The following is a 21,693-nucleotide window of genomic DNA, read 5'->3' as shown; positions in this document are numbered from 1 at the left end:
TGAGCTCTTGGTGAACGCTGAGGAGACCAGTAGTCTGGTGAGTTGCTGTTGTGAGAGGAGAGGACACTTGTGTGAGGACTCGACGGAAGTGAGGGAAAATACAAAGCTGTATGTTTTTATATATACATAATCCCCTACCTGTTTTTAGTACATTCATAAGCCATTTGCTTTAAATTGTATAGTACTCCTACTTAGAGACATACTTTTTGGAAGTTGTATGTTTCTTTTGAAAACAATTACATAGCATTTACTGCTATTGGGGTCCTGATTATAAATCATTAAGGATAATCATACATATTCCCTTACTCAGATATCTGTAATAACTTCACGTTGCCTAGGAGTAAACTCCAAACTTGGCTCACTCTGGTAGCCACAGCACTTTTTTCCATTCTTCCCTCCACTTTTTTTTTTTTCCAAAGAATCTTAAAATTTAGCTGAATTGTAGCGCTCCCATTTTTCGAACCTGCCTTGTTTTTTCCACTTAGGGCTCATTTGCTCATTGCTCTCTCCACCAAAGGTAAACCATCATCTGTTTGTGCCTGTCAACATCCCGCTCAGGTAGCAAAGTCTACCTCACTCGTCACTTCCACAAAGAGAGCCTTTCCTTGTTGTGTACCATGTGAAATTCTCCCCTCTGTAAACATCTTCATACTTATGGTATTTTCATGGCACTTTGACCATTGCAAGTTTTTTGAGATCAGTAATCAGCTTTCGTACATCATTTCCTTATAGTATTTCTCACTGTGCATTAGATACATTAAGACTATTTGTACAGTGTTTAAGACTTTGTGGATTACTTTTCACATTATTTCATTAAAGTTCTCTAAATTCTTACAGTTATAAGAGTTTGCTTATTGTAAATCCCCATTTTACAGATAAGGAAACAAACTCAGGATGGGTAAGTACCATATAGGTATTAAGGGATTCTAACTCTAATGTGGGGTTTCTGAGTCCGGATCCTGACTTTTCCTTTGCTTTATCATCCCCAGTGTCTAGTAAGTAGGTGGCTGCCTGCAGATGTTTAAATTTTAAGTCTCAGTTATAATATGTAGCCAAAACACATTAACTGAATACCTCCTGTATTACTCAACTGTGTATTTAATATACTTTATTTAACTTAGAGCATAGTTTAGGCCTTGCGTTTCCTTTATATGAGTAATGAATTATGTTTATTTTCCCCCTCTTCATTTAGATGAACTGAAGCACATTATTGGGGCTGAGACAACACGAAAAGGTATTCTTCGTGTTTTCGAAATGTTTCAGCACAACCAGTTAAATAGGAGAATGGTTTATGTCTTCCTGGAAGGCTTTTTGGAAACCTTATTTCCACAGTATAAATTTCGTGAACTTTTCAACAAACTGCATTCACGGTCAAAGCAGATACAGAAATATAAACAGAAACTTCAGACTACTCAAGCGCCTTCTTTACAGAAAAGGTGACACTCCAATCTATGAAGCTGGTGTTCATTTTGTCCAAGACTAATAATATGGACAGATCTTCTGGGGCTTAACTCATATACTGTTGTGTCGCACCAGTCTTTCAGTGTCTCAAAATAGATTATTAATACATCCATAGGACTGTGGTTCTTCTCATCCTCGTCTGTAATCCAGCCACTACCAAGAGAGATTTCTGTGTCTTAAATGATTTGGTGCATATTTTTGCAGCATTGAGAGGATACTGCCCCCTTCTCAAGCAAGAATGACGTTGGTCTCTTCCATTTCAGCCTAATCAGCATTCTCCAGCAATGACAAAGTGCCAGAATGTATATACGAAAGCTAAGGAAAGCACAAAACAATGGTTCACAGATAAACTGGCTAATTTGTTTAACACTGGGAAACTGTGCAGTGTATGACTTGGAGGGATTTGTTTTTTGCATAATAATTTTATAGGTCTTTATCAGAATTTTGATATAATGTGGATTAGCCAGGCGAATGATCTTTGCAACATCTGCTTCAGGTCTGGGGAAAGTGACAGGATGCCCTTAAAGTATGAAGTAACCTTATATCCTAATCACAGTTTTGTGACATAAAATAAAACCAATCAAAACCAGAATTTGATTGGATTTGTTATTCATTGGTATAAAACAAATTTTAATTGATTCTTATGTGCTTTGGGGCTCTATTTTGCTCTTATGGTACTCAACCATAAATTTTCTTCTGGTATTCTGTGTGCAAAAAGAAGCATATAGTGGCATTCTCACTTAAGTTTCAAAATTATTACAGGTTTCTTTATCTTTAAGAGATTACGGATTATACAATAGGGAGTATAATCTCTTGAAAGAACTGCCAAATACATTGTTGTTTTAAAAAATATGGAAATTTAAAAAAACACACTCTTGAAAGTTACAATATGATAATTTTAAATTGTGTGATCTAGACATACCTTAGGCGATTGCAAAAGTAGCAAATCAAAGGATTAAATGAGCTTAGTAGTCATGTGTAAACATACAAATTCTTAATTCTATTACTGTGTATATATGAAAATAAATAAAAACAGAACTATAATATTTTTTAAAATATGCTTTTATTTATATTTTGCATAATGTAAAATTCTACTAAATAAAGCGAGTTGGCAAAACCCCTGGGTGTATACATTTAAATCCCTAAAATAATTTTATACCAACAACAACAAATTACCTTTTCCAGTTTTGGAGCCTCTGCATTTCTTATAGTTTCTCGTTCTCCATTTGTCCATCTTGGAAGTCTTCATATCCCTTGTATGCAGGATTTCTGCATAGTTTTAAATACTTACACTGACTAAGGGTTTGGGTATGTCAGCATTTTTTGTTTTAAAAATACTTAACACTACAACCTTAAAATAGTGAAGCTACTCATCAGACCACTGAGCCAAGATCCTGGTATTAAAAGAACGTCTGGGTGCTTAAGATAAAGGGACAGAGTATCAGTATCCCAGTTATTTGGGAGCTTTAAGATTGGAACAAGATGTTACTGTCTTGTTTTCACTGAGGTCCTACTTACAGAGTGAAGCCTAATAACAGAATAAAGCCTTCCTTTAAAGCTTTATAATAATAATCATATTTATTAATGATGCTGTTGTGCATACTTACAGTATGCATATATTCAGTATGTGTTGCATGTCTAAAGAATTACATAAATGAAATCCCTTTCATTGCAACTTGGAAATGAGAAAAGATCCTTATTGACTCTGGTGGAAGAAATAGTATTTTTTCTTCTCATTGTGTCTCCCTGCTGAGGTCCCTCCCGATGCCCCAGGCTTTCAAAGTGAGGATTTGTGAAACACGTCTGTGGGATGCATCGGCATGGCCACAAGTGCAATGATTTTCAAATATACCCTTGCCCATTTCAAGTATATTTTTGACATAAATAAGTCTAAGAGTAAACAAGAATTCATGTAAGAGCCTAGTGTGTACCTGTGAAAAGCATTTCCAGATAATGTGAGGAATGTTGGCCATCAACCAGGGAAAGAAAGGTCGTGCAAAATGGCAACTTTTCATAACAGAGCCCTGCAAGGTAACTGCAGTCATACCAAAAACTATATGAGTAAGTGGGTTTTTAAAACAATTTTTGTTGAAAGAGTTTATATTTCAGAAGCAGAAATGTCAAATGGTAGAGTCTATGTAAATGGCTGTGCGTCTTCTCCACGCACATCTGTGTTTTTACATCAGAGAGAGCTGTGGTCATGCTAAAATTAGAGATACGTTTTAATGACTTGGTCAAGCTGTATGTAAAATATTTAATCCATGTCAAGTACAGTGTACTACATTTAATAAAGTTATTACATTTAATGCATTTATTGCATATATAAATATATACCTGAAGAGGCTTTAAGTCTTCGGATATTTGATTTTTGAATGTGTTTTTAAGTCAGTGGTGCCTTTAGGCAAGAACCTTCAAAATTAATCATATTTTGTTTGGGTTTTCTGATTTTTCAGGTAACATATAAACTATTTAGAAACCGTCACTACTAACTTCTAGTTTATTCACCTAAAAATTGATTGTATGATTTAAATATAGTGCTTAGCTGGGCATTTCCTACGATTAGGGTGTTCTGAATAGTTGCTGAAAAATTGTGCCATTGACCAATGGATGCACTTGGTTAGCCTTAATTTTTTTGTTAAAAAAAAAGTTAAAAACTTTCTTGTATATTTCAGTTCGCTCATTTTAAGTTTGTGCTGCTGGTGTTTGGGGGAAAATCAGTTAAGTGCTACCAGAAAGTGTATCAATTTTTTAAAAATTAAGAACAATATAAATTTCACAATTTAAAATTTTAATTTTGTGCAATATTTTCATTTAATGCATGTGTATTTGAGTAATTGTAAAATAAATGAATTTTTAATGTTTTGAGATCTAGTTTAAACTGTTTCTTAACCCAACAACTTACATTCCGTTGTTGCTGCATCCTTTTATTTAAGGACTTGTTTTAAAAGTCTTTTTTGTCACTCCTTGTAAAATTATTTTGTTATTAGTAAATTTTGCTTATAGGAGCATGGCTCCTGTACTACAAGGGAAGAATATAAAGAGCACATCTTAGTATTATAGTTGTTAAAAGATAACTTGTGCATATCATTGTACAGTAAATGTCAACTGTGTGCCTAACCTATCAATACTTTCCTTCTTTAACAAAGAAGAAACAACAATCAGAATGTCAGTTATTTTTATTGAACTAAAAGGAAGATTAAAGTTTTTATTTGGTTTGCGTTATGTTCTGTCCATTAGAAAATACTAATAAAGTATTAACAAACCTTTTTGTTGAATTTATTCAGTAATGTTGTATTTTTATTACTTAAAAAAAAAAATGCTTGTTCAGTGGTCTTTTAGTGTCTGTGTATATTTTCCTTTCTTTTCATTTTAGCAACCAGGCAGTTCAAGTTCCAGATTGATAGAAGAGCTGTTGAGTGATTACCGACAACTAATTGAATTTAATATTTCCATTTTATGGGGCAAGTAATTTACTACCATAATGTTAAGGAAACTTCATACAAAATTAGAAAGTCATTTCCTCATTGAGAAAGATCTATAATAAATAATCCATTAACAGTTTTTATTTGATCTCATTTTTAATTCATAGTCTTCCTAATATTTTAGATGTTTCAGTTCTAAAGGCAATAGACTCAGTACTCAACGTGGCTATGTCTGGGTGGTCATAATATTCTTAGTCTTCTTATATCTGTATAGACTTCTCAGACATCAACTGTGAGTACTTTTACCCTACTAGGGACAGGCATAGTATTTGTTAAAGTGCACACTGTAAAATATTGGTCCCCTTTACGATGTTTCTGAGCAGTAATGTACTTCTATGTAACTTATGCAAGTCTACATACTATTCAAAACCCTAAAATGTTCCTTTACAATCCAAGTGATACTATCAAAGTTTCTGAAAATTTCTGTAATAAATGAGTCTGTTTAATTTTGTTTACCTAACTTCCCAAACTTAACCACAGAATTTTTTGTCATATGCACCTTAATTAATAGCTTGAGGATAATGTTCCCAAGGAACATGATTTGAGAAATCGTAGATGGGGAGGAAAAAAAGGTGAAGCATCTTTAATTAGGGAATATAAACTCTAGACAGAAAAACCAGTGGACTTGGGCCACAAAGTTTTATTTGTAGCCTATCATTCCAATGGAAAGTTGAATCTTTGGAAGATAAAGGAGAATATGAAAAATTAACAGGTTGTTAAATAGCAGCTTTAGAGTTTAATTCGACCCTGGGTACCAGAATAATGAACTCAGTAAGGGATAATATAGTGTCCCGTGAGGAGTGGGAAAGATACTTGCAAAAGATCTTGCTAGTGTGGTCAAAAGGGTATTACTAGCAAGTGCAGAGGGGAGAGAGGAATGTGATACATTTCAGTTCTTAAAATGTGTACCAGACATTGGCCCATATATACTGGCAAATATCTGGCCTGGGCAAACTTGAAGCAGCCGACAACCCAGAACGTCACAAGAAAAAAAAAAAATTAACACGGGGCACCTGGTTGGCTCAGTTGGTTAAGTGTCCGACTTCAGCTGAGATCATGATCTCGTGGTTCGTGGTTTTGAGCCCCACATTGGGCTCGGTGCTGACAGCTCAGAGCCTGGAGCCTGCTCTGGATTCTGTGTCTCCCTCTCTCTCTCTGGCCCTCCCCCACTTGTGCTCTGTCTCTCATAAATAAAAACATTAAAAAAAAATTAACTCATTTACCAATTCACAGTGTATGAGAAATGCATGAAATACGGTATTTTAACGTAAGTGGGTAAACATGACCTTTCACATATCAGGTGGAATAAAAGTAGGACTTTGCATTGGAAGTCCCAAAGACCACCCCCTGGCGATTCACTGGAAGAGCTGACAGGACTCCAAGCATATGGTCCTACTCACAGCTAAGATTTATTACAGCAAAAAGCTATATAGAACAAGATCAAAGGAAAAGGATGCCTGGCACAAAGTCTGAGGGAAACCTCATGAGCTTCGAAAGTTCCCTTACAAATGAAGTCTTGCAGAATACACTTAATTCCCCTGCAGCAATGAATTGTGACAACACGTGAACTATTGCCTACCAGGGGAGCTCATTCAAGATTGATTTTTATTGGGGAGAGGTCCTGTAGGCACCCTCTGCATGGTATGTACCAAAATTCTGGACTCCCTGCGGGAAAGCACGTGTTCTGTACGAGCCATATATTTCGTACAAATAGTTGAGGCTTAATGAGCCACTTTTATCAGTTTAGGGAATGGTAGGAATGCTTCCAAAATCTAACTTCTCAGATACCTGAGAACAAGGGCCAGTCTTGCAAGCAGGGTTTTCAAAGGACAGCAGTCCTACCTGCAATGTTAACTTTTTTTTTTTTTTTTTTTTGCATACCTATATATCTTGATCCAAAGAAATGGCTAATAGTAAAAAAAAAAAAAAGATTTGCACTGAAAGTCAATAAGATTTATCCTCCTGTAGAAGCCTCTATACCTAGAGGTGGAAACAGTAGAGAGAATTCAGATGTAGATAAAAGGGAAAAAAGATCAAATGATATAATATGGATATATACTCCCAAGAAGCTTGAGGAACAGATTTGTGTATTTCCAATAAAGACTCCCATAGCACCCAGTTACTTAGTATTTCATAATCAAAATGACTTTTTGAGGTGTAATACTGTTCTCCAGTTTATAGATGGGAGTCATTTACCCCCAATTTCACAGCCGTTAAGTGTGAGGATGAAATCTCCACGGTGGTGGTCTGGGTGGTGGTCTGATTGTAGTGTGTGCCACGGTTTCTCAGTAGTGCTGTTGATATTTCAGGCTGCATAATTTGTTGGAGCTGTCCTGTGCACGATGGGATCTTTATCAGCCTCCCTGGGCCCTACCCACTTGATAATTCCAGTAGCACTACCCCTCACCCCCAGTTATGATAACCAAGAATGACTCCAGTGATGTCTGGGGCAAAACTGCTCCCAGTTGAGAGCCACTGATATGCTGTCATAGAGACAGTCTTTTCTCCATAAGCAAACAGCCAACAAATGTGTGGCTTCCCTTGTATGGAGAATGTAAAGGGGATGCCTAAGTCTGCGTTAAGAGGAGGGGAAGGCCAGGGACTGGCAGCAAAACCAAGTATTTTACTTAAGGAAGCATCCAATAGTTGAGGGGCGGGGGAAGAAAATAAAGGGATTTTGCAACCTGAGAAAACAGCGTTTTTCTTGAGGATGTGAAATGAATGGTTATATGAGAAAATTGCCATGATCAGGCTATTAACTAAGGAACACTGATATTGTGGGATATTTTTCTTTCAGATACCTACTGTCCTTTTTATTTTGTGAGCCAGCCCTTCTAGGGCCTGAAAATTCCCTTGCAGTCTTTGTAAACACCTTTCCCTAATGCTCTTGTTTCTTGAGTTTTCCTTTGACAGGTGCAAAGCCCACTGAGATGCCCAGGTGACTCACCTAATGCACTGACTTCACCTTTAGGGATGAACCTCCTTAAACAATTACAGCTTTTATCCCTGCTGTTTTCTTTTTCTTTCCCTCTGCTTCTTTTTCTGGGTCTTGGTCAAGTCCAGTTCTGGTTTTGATTAAGTGCACAGCTGCTTTATTTCTCCGTTGGTTGAAGCAATGTTGAGAAGCTGGTTTTTGCCATCTGATCTTCTGATTGTCTATCAAGCAGCCAGTTGTCTTTTTTGTTTGCCGGTTTTGAGGATTCTTAGTATCATACTGACATTTTAGTAAGGCTGGGAGCTGGTCACACCTGTGAGATTAGGACGAGCTTGTTGCAGCCCACAGGTGTTTCTACTGGCAGAAGTAGACCACTCCATCTTGTTTGTCTTCCTCATACAGTACTACAAGCTTAAAAAAGGAAAAAAAAAAAAAAAAAAAAGACAAGAAAATGTTTTCGTGCCTGTGGGAAAGGGAGCACCTTCCCGCAGTCCTTCTTGCCTCTCAACTCCCTCCTTCCAAAGCTGCTGTAGTGAATTGGTGAGTTTTGCTCTTTATTTTTGATTCAGGATGCAGTGGTAAAAGTGAGGCTGCTAGTTGTGTGTGTGTGTGTGTGTGTGTGTGTGTGTGTAAATGGAGAAGAAAATGTCTTTTCTCTTAATATAAAAGAAAGTTGGCCTTTTACAAATTGTTTGTGACACTGTATTTGTCGCTGGCATTTACCCACTTCATTGCCTCAACTTCTGGAAATTAATTGGGCATAAAAATTGATCGCACTATTGGGAATATCTAATGTAAAAATACAGATTAACCATCAAATAGGAGAGAACACATACGAAGATTTTTAAAAAAATGGAAATTAGTTTCACTGGCTTTAGGGTAAGAGTTGAGACTTAGGAATTTTCCTTGGTTTTTATAACAGTTATTTCAATGAGTATGTATGCATGACAGAATGGGACTGCAGATTGAAAGATTACTTTTGGCTTGTCAGGAGCTTCATGACTTTCTATGCAACCTGAAGAATGCTAAGTAGCCTGATTTTTCTTGCTCATTTAAAAAAAATTAAATGTTTATTATTTTTTTTTAATTTTTTTATATTGTATTTATTTTTGATAGAGACAGAGCACAAGTGGGGGAGGGGCAGAGAGAGAGAGGGAGACACAGAATCCGAAGCAGGCTCCAGGTTCTGAGCTATCAGCACAGACCCCAACGTGGGGCTCAAACCCACAAACTGTGAGATCATGACCCGAGTTGAAGTTGGACGTTTAACCAACTGAGTCACCCAGGCGCCCCTCTTGATCATTTTTTAAAAACCAAAAAAAACATTAATGAACCAGATGACTATATGAAAGATACTCAATTATAAAATATTAAATTTAATGAAGCTCCTATTTTGATTGCATAAGTTGACTAGGACTTAATATAAATTAAAAATAAAGGAACCAAATAAGTTTCAGGGAGAAAATGTCAACAAATAGTCCAGTGGATAAGTTTGCTAGTTCTTTAAGGAAACTCGAATTCTTGCTGAAGAAGGTGGGTACAAAAAGCTTGTCATTCTTTAAGTTAATGGCCTTAATACAAGATAAGAAACAAAAGCATGCATCAGTTATCAAATAAAAGAACAATGCTAAGAACTTGTTTTAATAATTAGGTATTAGGTAAAAGTCAGAAAATATTCCTAAATGAAGTGAATAATTAGACAAATAATTTTAATAATTATGGTTTAAATGTTGGTTTTAATAATTTTGGTTTAAAACATCTACATGTCTTCACCTTAGTGTTAAAAGTAATATTACGCTGAAGTTTCTAATTATTAAAAAATTTGGATATGTTTTCCTATGTAAAGCCCAATTTGAGTGCCTTGAATTTCCTATGCTGATTTAATGGATCAAGTAAGTTATCTTTGTCTCCACAAAACTTTTAGGTTATGAAAATGTAGAAGTTGTGTTTGACTGATTTAGTAGTGTTCAAATGGGAGTGAGTTTACCTTTCATGCAACATAAGGGAATATCTGGACATTTTTGATTGTCGGGACCAGAGAAGTTGCTAGTAGCCTCTTAATAAGTAGAGGCCAGGAATGTAGCTAAACATCCTATCGTAGCCCACAACAAAGAACTTTCTGGTCCAAAACATCAATAGTACTGAGGATGTAAATCACTGAGCTGAATAAAATTATTATGGCTTTATAAAAAGACTTTAATCTTCTGATGGCTTCAGATCATAAAACAGTGTTACACAGAGAGTTACTATGTTTAAAATGACTATGTAAAATTTTTTTCATATTGTTTTTGAAATTCATGTATGTTGTTACATGTATCAATAACTCATGCTTTTTATTGTTGTTAATGTTCCATAATATATATATGGATAACAACAATTGTTTTATCTACTCATCAGTTGAAGGACACTGGGTTATTTCAAGACCTCGGTAATTATAAATAAAGCTACTATAAACATGGTTGTATAATAAAGAATTTGACCTCTATCCTTTGTTGCTGACTCTGGAAGACTCTAAATTCATGGAATTTCCCTTGTAATAGGAGTGTTTTTGTTATTCATGAGCCCCTTAGAGCACCTGAGTCATGCTAAGGCGATGAGTTGACTTAGGAAGGGAGCTGATCTCCAGAAAGATCAGTCACATGATGAGGAGGTTTGGGACTTAGAGCCAGCTGACCTTTGGTGAGGAGAGGGGGGACTTGATATTGAGTTTCATTACATGGCCAGTGATTCAGTCATCCATGACTCTGTCATGAAAGTCCAATACAAACTGTGGACCTCAAAGCTCACTAGAACTTCCTGGTTGAACAACAAACATATTATTGTGCTAGTAGTTTGACCCACCTTTATTCTACAGGAAGGGGGCAAGAAAGATCGGCATTGGGGAACCTCACAGAACTCACCCTATGTGCCTCTTTATTTGACTGTCCTGATTTATATCCTTGATAGTAAAAGTGTCATCATAATTATAGTGCTTTTCTGAATTCTGTGAATAGTTCTAGTGAATTACTAAAACAAGAGGTTGTTGGAACTCCTGGATTCATAACCAGTTTATCAAAAGTACAAGTGGCCTGGGCACTCCCAAATGTGGTTGGCATCAGGATTAAGGGCAATCTTGTTGGAGACTGTGCCTTTAAACCCGTAGAATGTGATGATAACTCTGAATGATTAGCGTTAGAATTGTATTGCAGTATGTCAGCTGGGGGCAGAATAAGCCTTCACATACAGGTGTTTGTGCATATGCCTTCATTCTCTTGGGTAAATACCTAGGAGAGGCATTGCTAGGTTCTTTGATAAATATATATATTTATATTTTTTTTTCCAAAATTGCCAAACTGTTTTTTTTAAAGTGGTTGTATGTAGCATTTTGTGTTCCCACTAGTGATTTGTTACAGTTTCAGTTTCTCTGCATCCTTGTCAGCACTGGGTATTATAAAGCTTTTTTTTTTTTTTTTTTTTTTTTTTTTTTTATGATTTTACTTTTAAGTAATCCCTCTACCCAAACATGGGGTCAAACTCGTGACACTGAGATCAAGAGTCATGTGCTCCACTGACTGAGACAGCCAGGTGCCCCTGGCTTTCCTTTTTTTTTTTTTTTTTTTAAGTTTAGACATTTTACTGGTTGTGTCTCATTGTCTCTTAGTGTGGCTTTAATATGCATTTCCCTGCTGACTAATATTTTATGTATCTTTTCATATACTTATTTGCCATCCTATCTCTTCCTTTGTGAAGTGTATACTCAAATCTTTCTAACAGATGTGTATTTTTCAAAGGATTTTCTCCTTGTTTGTGGCTTATCTTTTAATTTCCTTAACAGTCTCTTTTGAAGAGTAGATTTTAATACATTTTAATAAAGTGTCATTTATCAGTTTTTCCTTTTTTATTCTTCTGTCTTATCTAAGAAAACTTTCCTTAATACCACAAAGGTAATCTCTTTCAGAAGTTTCATAGTTTTAGGTTTTACATATATTTCAGTCTGCATTCCCTCTCAAATTAAGTTAGTGTATGATGTGAGGTATGAGTTGAGGTTCCTCTTTTTCTGCATATTGATAGACAATTATTACTGCACCACCACTGCAGAAACTATCCTGTTCCCCCGTTGAATTATCTTGTCACTTTTGTTGGATGTCAATTGGCCATAAATATGTGATTCTATTTCTAGATTTCTATTCCATGGATCCATATATTCTTTGGCCAACATCATACGTTATAGTTTTAGAGTAAATCTCAAAATTACATTACATGAACCCTCTGACTTGGTTTTGTTTTCTTCAAAATAGTTGTAGCTATTTAGGCTCCTTTACTTCTCCTTACAAATTTTAGAATGAGCTTGTTTGAAAAACAAAATGAAGACAAAAAACCCTACTAGGATTTTGAGTGGGATTACATTTAATCACTAACTCATTGAGGTAAGAATTGGCATCTTAATATTGAATCTTCCAATCCATGAATATGGTATGATTTCTCTCCTCAGTGTTTTATAGTTTCATGGACCAAGTATTTTACATATTTTGCTAGATTTAATCTGTGTTTCACGTTTTTTTAAAATGTTATTGGAAATGGTATTATATTTTAACTTCCAGCTGTTTATTGTTAGTATATAGAAATGTGATATTTTATGTTGACCTTATTTTCTGTGATCTTACTAAACTCACTAAGGATTCTTTGGAATTTTCTACATGATAATCACATATTCTGTTAATATAGGCAGTTTTAAATCTCTTTCTAATCTATAAGCTTCCTCTCTCTCTTTCTTTCTCTCTCTCTCTTGCTTTACTTCTCTGGCTCAGAACTTTAGTATTTTGCTGAATAGGAATGATGAGAGAGGATGTCCATGCCTGTTTTCTCACCAGTAAGTTTCGAGGTGAGCTGTAGGCTTTTGGTAGGTTTGATCACAAATGGATGGTTTTTAGTGATATGCTTATTGTTTTTAGACTGGTGAATTAAATAGATGATTTCCTAATGTTGAATAGACCTTCCATTCCTGTGATTAACCTCAGTTGGTCACAATTTATTATCCTTTTTATAAATTGTTGCATTTTAACTGCTATTACTAACATTTTTTACAGTTGTGATCATGAGGGATATTAGTCACTGATTCTCTTGCAAAGTCTGGTCTTGGTAACAAGGATAATGATTTTGTAAAATGAGTTGGGAGGTGTTCCTTTTATTTTTTATATTCTGTAAGAATGTGTGTAAAATTGGTATTATTTCTTCCAAAATGTTAGAAATTACCTGTGGGGTCATAGAGTCCTGGAGTTTTCTTATGTATAAAATTTTGAACTATGAATTCACTATCTTATATAGATAGAGAATTATTCACATTGCCTCTTCTTGAGAAAATTTTGGTAGTTGACATATTTTAAGGAATTTGTCCATTTCATCTCAGTCAGGGTTTTTCAACCAAAGTGGCATTTGGATAGGATAATTCTTTGCTGTGGGAGGGTGTCCTTGGAATGATCGAGTGTTTGGCGGCATCCCAGGCCTCTACATACTAGATGGCAGGAACAAGCCCCCCATTTGTGACAACCCAAAATGTCTTCAGACACACGTCCCCTGTTGACTGAGAACCACTGATTTAAGTTGTCAAATTCATTGTCATAATGTTTCTTGTGATATTCTTTATCTTTTAATGTATGTATGAGCTGAAGGAATTTTCTGTCTTTGATCTCTGATGTTGGTAATTTGTGTCTTTTCTTCTTCTCCCTCTCCTTCCCTCCTTCCTCTCTCTATCTTTTTCTCTTATCAGATTGGCTAGAGTTTCATTAATTTTCTTAGAGCTACTTTTGATTTCATTTGATTTGGTTTCATTTGATTTTCTCTGCTACTTTTTTGCTTTCAATTGTATTTATTTAGGCTTTTGTCTTTATGTCTCTCCTTCTTGATTTCAATTTCCTCCTCCATTTGTAGTTCCTTAAAGTAGAAGCTTAGATTATTTCCTAATATACTCATTTAGTATTATTATAAATTTCCCTCTAGTGTGCTTTAGTTTCACCCCATACATTTGGGATTGTTTTCTATTTATTTTCATTCAATTCAAAAGGTATTTTATTTCTATTTGACTCCTTTCTTCCATGAGTTACTTAGAAGTGTATTTAATTTCTAAACATTTTGGGATTTTCCATATATATGCTATTGATTTCTAGTCTATTCCATTTTGGTTAAAGAACACTATATACTTGCCGTTGTTTTTAACTTTTCTGGGATTTATCTTGGTGAATCTTTCATGTGCCGTTGAAAAGAATGTATATTCTGTTGTTACTGGGTGGAGTATTCAATCATTGTTGGTTAGGTCTTTGGTTGTAGTGCTCAGGCCTGCATCTATACCGTGTTTTATTTCTGCTTGGTCTTTCAATTACTAAAATAGGAGTGGTTGAAGTCCCCAGTCACAGTTGTGAGTCTGTTTCCTTTTAGTTCTATTAGGTTTCGCTTCATGTCATTGAAGCTTTGTTTCATGCATATTGACGAATTGCCCCATTTATCATTGCCTAATGCTTCTCTTTATCACTCATGATATTAGTTGTTCTGATGTCTACTTTGATAATAAGAAGACCTTAATAAAACCATACTGCAGGCTAGACTTAGGCCATGAGCCATAGTGTGTTCACTTCTGTTTTAAAGGTTTCTTGTTCACAAGACGTAGTTGACTCTTTTGTTGCTGGTTGGTTGGTTGATCTCTGCCATTTAATTTGGGTATTTAAATCACTTAAATTGTTATAATTGTTGTTAAATTTAAATTTATCATCTTGCTAGTTGTTTTCTTTTTTTTCCATTTATTCTCTGTTCCCTTTTTCCTCTTCTTTTGGATTGGTTTTTATGAATCTGTTTTATCTTTCCTAATGGCTTTTAGCTTTACTTCTTAAAAAAAATAATAGTTCTAAAGTTTAAAATGGTTTTGTTTTTAATTTATGTGGAGAGAGAGAGAGAGAGGAAGGGGCAAAGAGAGATGGGGAGAGAATCTCAAACAGGCTCTGTGCTGTCAGCACAAAGCCTGATGTGGGGCTTGAACCCACAAACTATGAGATCATGACCTGAGCCGAAATCAAGCATCAAGAAGCTCAACCGAATGAGGCACCTGTGTGCCCCAGTTCTTCTAAAGTTTAAAATATATGTCTTTAGGGGCGCCTGGGCGACTCTCTTTCTCAAAAATAAGTAAACATTTATATAATATATATATGTATATATATGTATGCATATATATGTATATACACTATATATACAATGTATATACACTATATACATTGTATCTAGATATACATTGTATATATTATATATACATTGTATGTACACTGTATACACATTGTATATACATTGTATGTGTATATAAACATTTATATAATATATATGTATGCGTATATATATGTATGCATACATATGCATATATATACGCATATATATGTATATGTGTGTGTGTATATATATATTTATACAAACTTTAACTTGTCACAGCTGTTTTAAAATCTGTAAGAATCGTACAATGTATTTCCAGTTTCTCCCTCCTTTATTGTTGTTTTATTTTACATTTCATTTTTACACATATTACAAGCCTTACAGCTAAATTCTTAATTATTTTACCTTAGCCAAATATTTCTTAAAGTGGCTAAAAACAAGGAAAAATATCATTTATACTTCGGTTCATTTTTGCCATTTCCAAAGCTTTCCATTTGTTTGTGCAAATCCAAGTTTCCATCTGGTAATAATACTCTTGCCTCAGAAATTCTGACTTAACATTCCTTGTGATACACATCTCTTGCCATTGAGTTCTCTCAGTTTTTGCTGTCTACAAAAGTCTTTACTTCACCTTAATTTTTGAACAATATTTTCATGTGTGTACTATTCTGGGTTGATTCTGCTTTTTTTCCCCCTCCAGTACTATAAATATGCTATACCATGACTATAAAAACATCAGTGGTTGTCAGGGAGTTGGGAGGTGGAAAGGGAGGGATGAATAGGTGAAACAAAGGGGATTTTCTGGGGGCATCTGGGTGGCTCAGTCACTTAAGCCTCGTACTTTGGCTCAGGTCATGATCTCATAGTTCATGAGTTTGAGCCCCGTATAGGGCTCTGTGCTGACAGCTCAGAGCCTGAAGCCTGCCTCTGATCTGTGTCTTCCTCTCTGCTCCTTCCCTTCTCACACTCTGTCTCTCTCTCTCTCTCTCAAAAACAAAATCATAAGCATAAAAAAAATTAAACAAAAGGGATTTTCTGGGTGAGGAAACTTTTTTTAATAAAACAAATGGTGGATACACATCATTAGGCATATGTTAAAGCCCACAAAACTACACAATTCAAAGAGTAAACCTTAATTTAAAGTATGGACTATAGTTATGTAATCCATAGTTTACATGGTCAATATACATTAATAATGTACAGCATGGAATAATTAAAACTACATTAATTATTATAATAAGCAATTGTAACAATTGTTTAACACTAGTACAAGATGTTAATAATAGGGAAAACTGTGCGGAGTTGGAGAGTGAAGTGGAGAGGGGTGGGTATATCGAATTTTATGAACTATCTCTTAATTGTGTAAACCTAAAACTACTAACAAAAATAAAGTCTATTAATGATTTTTAAAAATACATTTTTAGAAATGTTTTTGTGTGAAAAGTCTGATGTAATTCTTTTGTTTGTTTCTTTACGTAGGTTGCATCTTTTTTTTCTTTTTGCTAGTTGCCTTCAAGATTTTTTTTCTTTGCTTTGGAGCATTTTATGATGTCTCTAGATTTTTGTGTGTGCATATGCCTGTGTACATGCATGTGGTTTTCATCTTGCTTACTTACAACGCTTTTCTGAGCTTCATGGATCTGGGATTTTACATATTTCATTATTCTTAGAAAAGATCTTCATATATTTTTTATTTCTTTTTCTCTTACTTTTTCTAGGACTCCACTTACCCATATGTTTGTTTGATTGATTGGTATCCTACATTTCTGGGATTTATTCCCACTCTTTTTCTCTTTGTCTTCAATACAGGAGAGAGGATTTGGTTGATTCATCTAATCAACATCCAGTTTAGGGGATTCCTTTTTTTTTTTAATGTTTATTTATGTTTGAGAGAGAAAGAAGGAGAGATGGAGTGAGAGCGGGGGGAGGGGCAGAGAGGGAGAGAGATACAGAATGTGGAGCAGGTTCCGGGCTCCAAGCTGTCAGCACAGAGCCCAGACTGACTTGGGGCTGAAACTCAGGAACTGCAAGATCACGACCCAAGCCAGAGTGGGACGCTTACCTGACTGAGCCACCCAGGTGCCCCAGTTTAGGGAATTCCTATTGGGTGGAGATTTTAGAACAAACCACCTCAATAGTCATCATTGGGTTGGGAGCCTTTCTTTGTCCGGTCATCTATGCCAATCCTTTATGGTATGGAGCATGGATGGTCTATATCTGATTGTCTCAGCAGGCATCAGAGGCAAGATTTCTGATAGAGGTAATATGCATGGCCAGCATCCCAAGTATGACAGACTTCTGTAACCAATACAGGTTACAAGGGAAAGCAAAGTAGGAAAAGTAAAATCATGCTTTGGAAAAGGGAAATCAAGATATTTTTCATGCTCCTGCCCTAAGTCACAGACATATTGTACAGAAGCTCATTCACCCTCTGGTGTCCATGAGTTCATAGGAGATAGTTACTTCCATTTTACCTAGAATTTCTATGAAGAATAGAAGAGAGTTACCCCTGAGAAGGCAGAGGAAAATTTAAATGACACCTAGAATCAAGTGGTTAATAATATACTGAAGATTAGATACCAGGTCTGGGTTCCTATTATAACAGTATCACACATTGCACCAAAGCTACACTTGTCTGAAGTTGGTACATAGAAAACAGTTTTTAAGGAATTTACTAATTGATCCGCTCTGCTGAAGGGTAATTGTGGGGAAAGATAATCCTTTTTTAACTGTAGTGAGACTTCTCCCTTCCTGATTACTGCTCCTACTTATTGACTTGTACTGTATGCAGTGAGGGAAAAGGAAAAGGACATTGGAATAAGACTGTCATGGCTAAGGTAGTAGTTCTATAACCCAGTGACTCTGTGTCCCTGTCACTGACAAAAATCATTCTCGGGCAAAAACGAGTTGGAGCCTCAGCTATGCTCATTCTTTCTTTCTTTTTTTTTTTTTTTTTTTAACATTTATTTATTTTTTTTGAAAAACACAGAGAGGCAGAGCACAAGGAGGGGAGGGGCAGAGAGGGAGGGAGACACAGAATCTAAAGCAGGCTGCAGGCTCTGAATTGTCAGCACAGAGACCGACATGGGGCTTGAACCCACGAACTGTGAGATCATGACCTGAGCCCAAGTCGGACGCTTAACCGACTGAGCCACCCAGGGCCTCCAATGAGCTCATTCTTGAATTCAAACGCTTTCAGGCACACATAAGTGATGTATGGAGAGGTCCTGAGAACCTTCTGGAAGAGGATGTTTCCAAAGGAAAGAGGGAGTCTGGGTTAGAAGCTTGGTCAGATAACATTGCCCCAGTGATCTGAAAGGAATAGCAGTACTGAGAGCAGCATCTCAAAGAGGGGCCTTCCCAAAATTTCTGTAAAACCTTGGTGTAACATGGTGATTATTTAGGATTCATGTAACTGAGAGCATAGCTCAGAGAAGGAGCTGAGAGGTAAAGTCTCCTCACTTCCCCAGGAAAGCTTTGAGGCACTGTGGGCTCTGAAGAACAGAGCACATTTTGGGCACCTGTGAACTGCTGGCAAGGAGAGCTCTCGTGGGCATGAGCCCTAGAAAGGCTCTGGGCCCTGGTTCTTCCTGTATGCATTCTTCTGGGAATTGTTTTCCTGTTAGCTCAGTCATTGGTTAGTAATTTGTTTTTCTTTGGAGACTTTTTAACTGTTGGGTGTTAGGCTTCCTAGATGATATCTACACATTCTTTGGCAGACCCATTTCTATTTCTTGAGTTATTGCTGAGCTTACAAATTACTTCGGGGGATTTTCTTAGGTGGAGAGAGAAGCATCAAACACTAAGTGGTAAAGAAATGAATGATTCTGTTCCTTCAGTCCATCTACCAGCTGGTATTTAGAACTACTCTCTCGTGTTGGTCCTATGAAGGCATGGGACCTCAACTTAGGGAATTAAATTTATTTCTATTGAGCAATAATCATGGAGATAAAGTTACCAAAGATCAGTTTACAAATTATAAAAAAATAACTTGGTACTTTTCACATCTTGTTCTTTTTTTTTTTAATGTTTATTTTGAGAGAGACCGGGGGAGGGGGGGGGCGGAGAGGCAGAGAAACAGGGAGACAGAGGACCTCAAGCATGCTCAGCACCATCAGCACAAACCTGACACATGGCTTGAACTGACAAGTCATGAGATCGTGACCTGAGCTGAAACCAAGAGTTGGACGCTCAACGGACTGAGCCACCCAGGTGCCCCAGTACTTTTTACATCTTCTAATTCTGCATTTCAGAGTGTCCCTTAAGACTTTGATTCATAAGACTGTTCTGTATTGACTAAAGGTGTGCCTTTTCCTGAATAATAATAATCCTAGCTAGTGTTCAGTGAGTGCTCGACATTGAACTCCTTTACATAGCTTGCCTATTGTAATCCTTGAAAAATCTGCATGAGGTACTATTATCATTATTATCCCATTCTATAGCAGCAGAGCCTCATTGACAGGAGCAAGGTATATAATCTGTGCATGGTCACACAGTTAAGACTCAGTTGAGCCAGAATTCCAAGTTGCTATGCCACCTTGCCTTCAAATAGTGAGGAAAATGCCACTGGGTAGAAAGCCAAGCTTGAAAGCATAGGGACTGGACCATGAATCACAGTGGGGACACATGGCCAGGACAAGAAAACCCACGGCCCGTGATGTATGAGCATATGAGTTTGATTAATGGATGTGGGAGCCCCGAATACAGAATACTATGAAAAGGATAACCCCTGAAACATTGGGCTGCATGTAGGAAATGTAAGACATTATTAATGTTGCATATCAGTTAGTAGACCTGTTTCTATGAAGAGATGGTTGTGGATGCAGACCATTTCCTTTGAATTCTTATTCTTAACAATTCTTGTCCCCGTCCAATAATTTGGAAGGGAGTGTGAATCTACAAATTGTCCTACAACCATAAGATCATACATTCAAATTGGCAGATTGACAAATTAGAATGCCAGTTTCAAGAAGAAATAAAATTTCCAAAGTTGATTAGGTCAATGTTGCTTTGCAATCTGATATGCAATCTCATATCAGAAGGCCTACATAAGTTGTCCTGGGACTCAGTTGTGACTAAAGGACTGGTAGGAGCAGGCTTGCTGGAGCTCCCCTGGCACAAGCTGAAACACATTTTGAGATGAGAGATTTTTATAACCTCTAAGTACAGAGGTTTCAAGAATGATAGGCCTCAAGGGAAGAGTACGATGCCTGTTACTCATTTAGATGATCCTCAAGTCCTTTTTCTACTTTGAGTTTGAAGGCGAAAGCTATAATGAAAGATCAGGTCAAAAATGAATCAAGACAGGATCCTGAGATCACAAGGTGCCAGGAACCCGGGCGTCAGCACCAAGAGACAGCCCCTCAGCATGGAGCTCAGGGGTTTGCAATCTTCGACACAGAGATGTGACCATGAGGGCCTCACCAGCCTTGTGGTACCTTAAAAAGGCATTAGTCAGCACAACACAATGAGCCAGAGCTTGTGAGGAAGGCTGAAAGCTACAGGGTAGTCAAGAATACCAGGATGGGGAACACATGAGATGCCTCCTAGAACAATTCAGGGAGGATTTGAGACATTCGTAGGTTCCCCAGCAAATGTGAGTGGAGACAAGGAACCATTGCTGGTGGCTGTATTGCAACCCAATGTATACATACAGGCTGTGCTCACTATGCAATGGGGTTATGTGGCTGATGTCTAGAAACGTCGCCCTTTGGGTCTGTCTCCTGCTTAGAATTCATGAATCACCAGGGGTACCTGAGAGATGCTTTGGATGATGTCGAACCAGTCAGTACCATTGTGATGTGAGCTTGCAGCTTCCTAAAGTCTCTCTAACAAAAAAGTTCAGGCTTCGGAATAGGTAATCCTCAAACAGTAAGTTGGAAAATTACAATAAAGAGACACAGTTGCACTAGTTAGCTGGTCCTTAATAATGCCGGTTTCTAAAAGACACCATCTTTAAATCCATACACACTTTGGAGGAGAGAAGCACTTCAGATGGCTGGAGAACAGTCTACTCTCTTGGAAAATCTTTCAGCAACAGGTGTTACTTCTTTTTGTCTTGAGGACATCAAACCCTCAGAGAAGCATGAAATTTTTCCTAATGCAGCTTAGCTGCTAATCATTCACAAAGAAATGAAATTTTGATGGAGTTGTGAACACATGCCTTTTGGCACCTGTTTTTGCCATCTTGGTTTGTTTTTCTTCCCACAGCGTTTTACACCTTCTAATTTAATTTGTGACTGGCCCCTTTCCTCCCAGCTGTTCAGGCCTAGAAAGCACACACACATATTCAAATGGGTTACTGGAGCTTAACACGGCACAGGGACTGAGCCAACAGCATTGGCCAAGTCATACTCAGGTCTTGAGGCCAGCGCTCCTGGTGCCTTATCCCACTATGCACTGGTAACTTGAGACTAGAGGTCTAATATGGAGCCTGCAAAGTTCAAACACTGTCAGAAAGTCTATCCCGTCCAAACAGGGCTTTCTAGGGGATTAAAGAGACCTTGGGTCACAGTGTGGCCTATGCAAGAGCTTTGTGATATGAAAAGTGACTTTGTCGGAGTAACCTCTGTGACATTCTCACCATACGCCTGAGTCAAGCTGCCCTTGTGTTGTGGTTTCTGGGGAATGTGTGTAGATCCTGGATCC

The 21,693-nt window shown here is 36.9% G+C and overlaps 1 protein-coding gene across 3 annotated transcripts in view; it reads left to right on the top strand.

Moving 5' to 3' along the window:
* Positions 1 to 4,740, top strand: part of SNX13 (sorting nexin 13) — a 141,295-nt gene extending 136,555 nt beyond the window's left edge. For all 3 annotated transcript variants that reach the window (XM_019443529.2, XM_019443527.2, XM_019443528.2), the window contains one exon: positions 1,193 to 4,740. In XM_019443529.2, coding sequence (XP_019299074.1) covers positions 1,193 to 1,440 — 248 coding nt within the window. In that variant the 3' untranslated portion in view covers positions 1,441 to 4,740. The remainder of the gene's footprint in view (positions 1 to 1,192) is intronic.
* Positions 4,741 to 21,693: the final 16,953 nt, after the last annotated feature.

This window comes from Panthera pardus, unplaced genomic scaffold, assembly GCF_024362965.1.
Source record: "Panthera pardus isolate Hobbes unplaced genomic scaffold, ASM2436296v1 HiC_scaffold_8, whole genome shotgun sequence".
Lineage (NCBI taxonomy): Eukaryota > Metazoa > Chordata > Mammalia > Carnivora > Felidae > Panthera > Panthera pardus.
The sequence above is the reverse complement of the archived record's forward strand: the minus strand, read 5'-3'. Positions and strand labels throughout refer to the sequence as shown.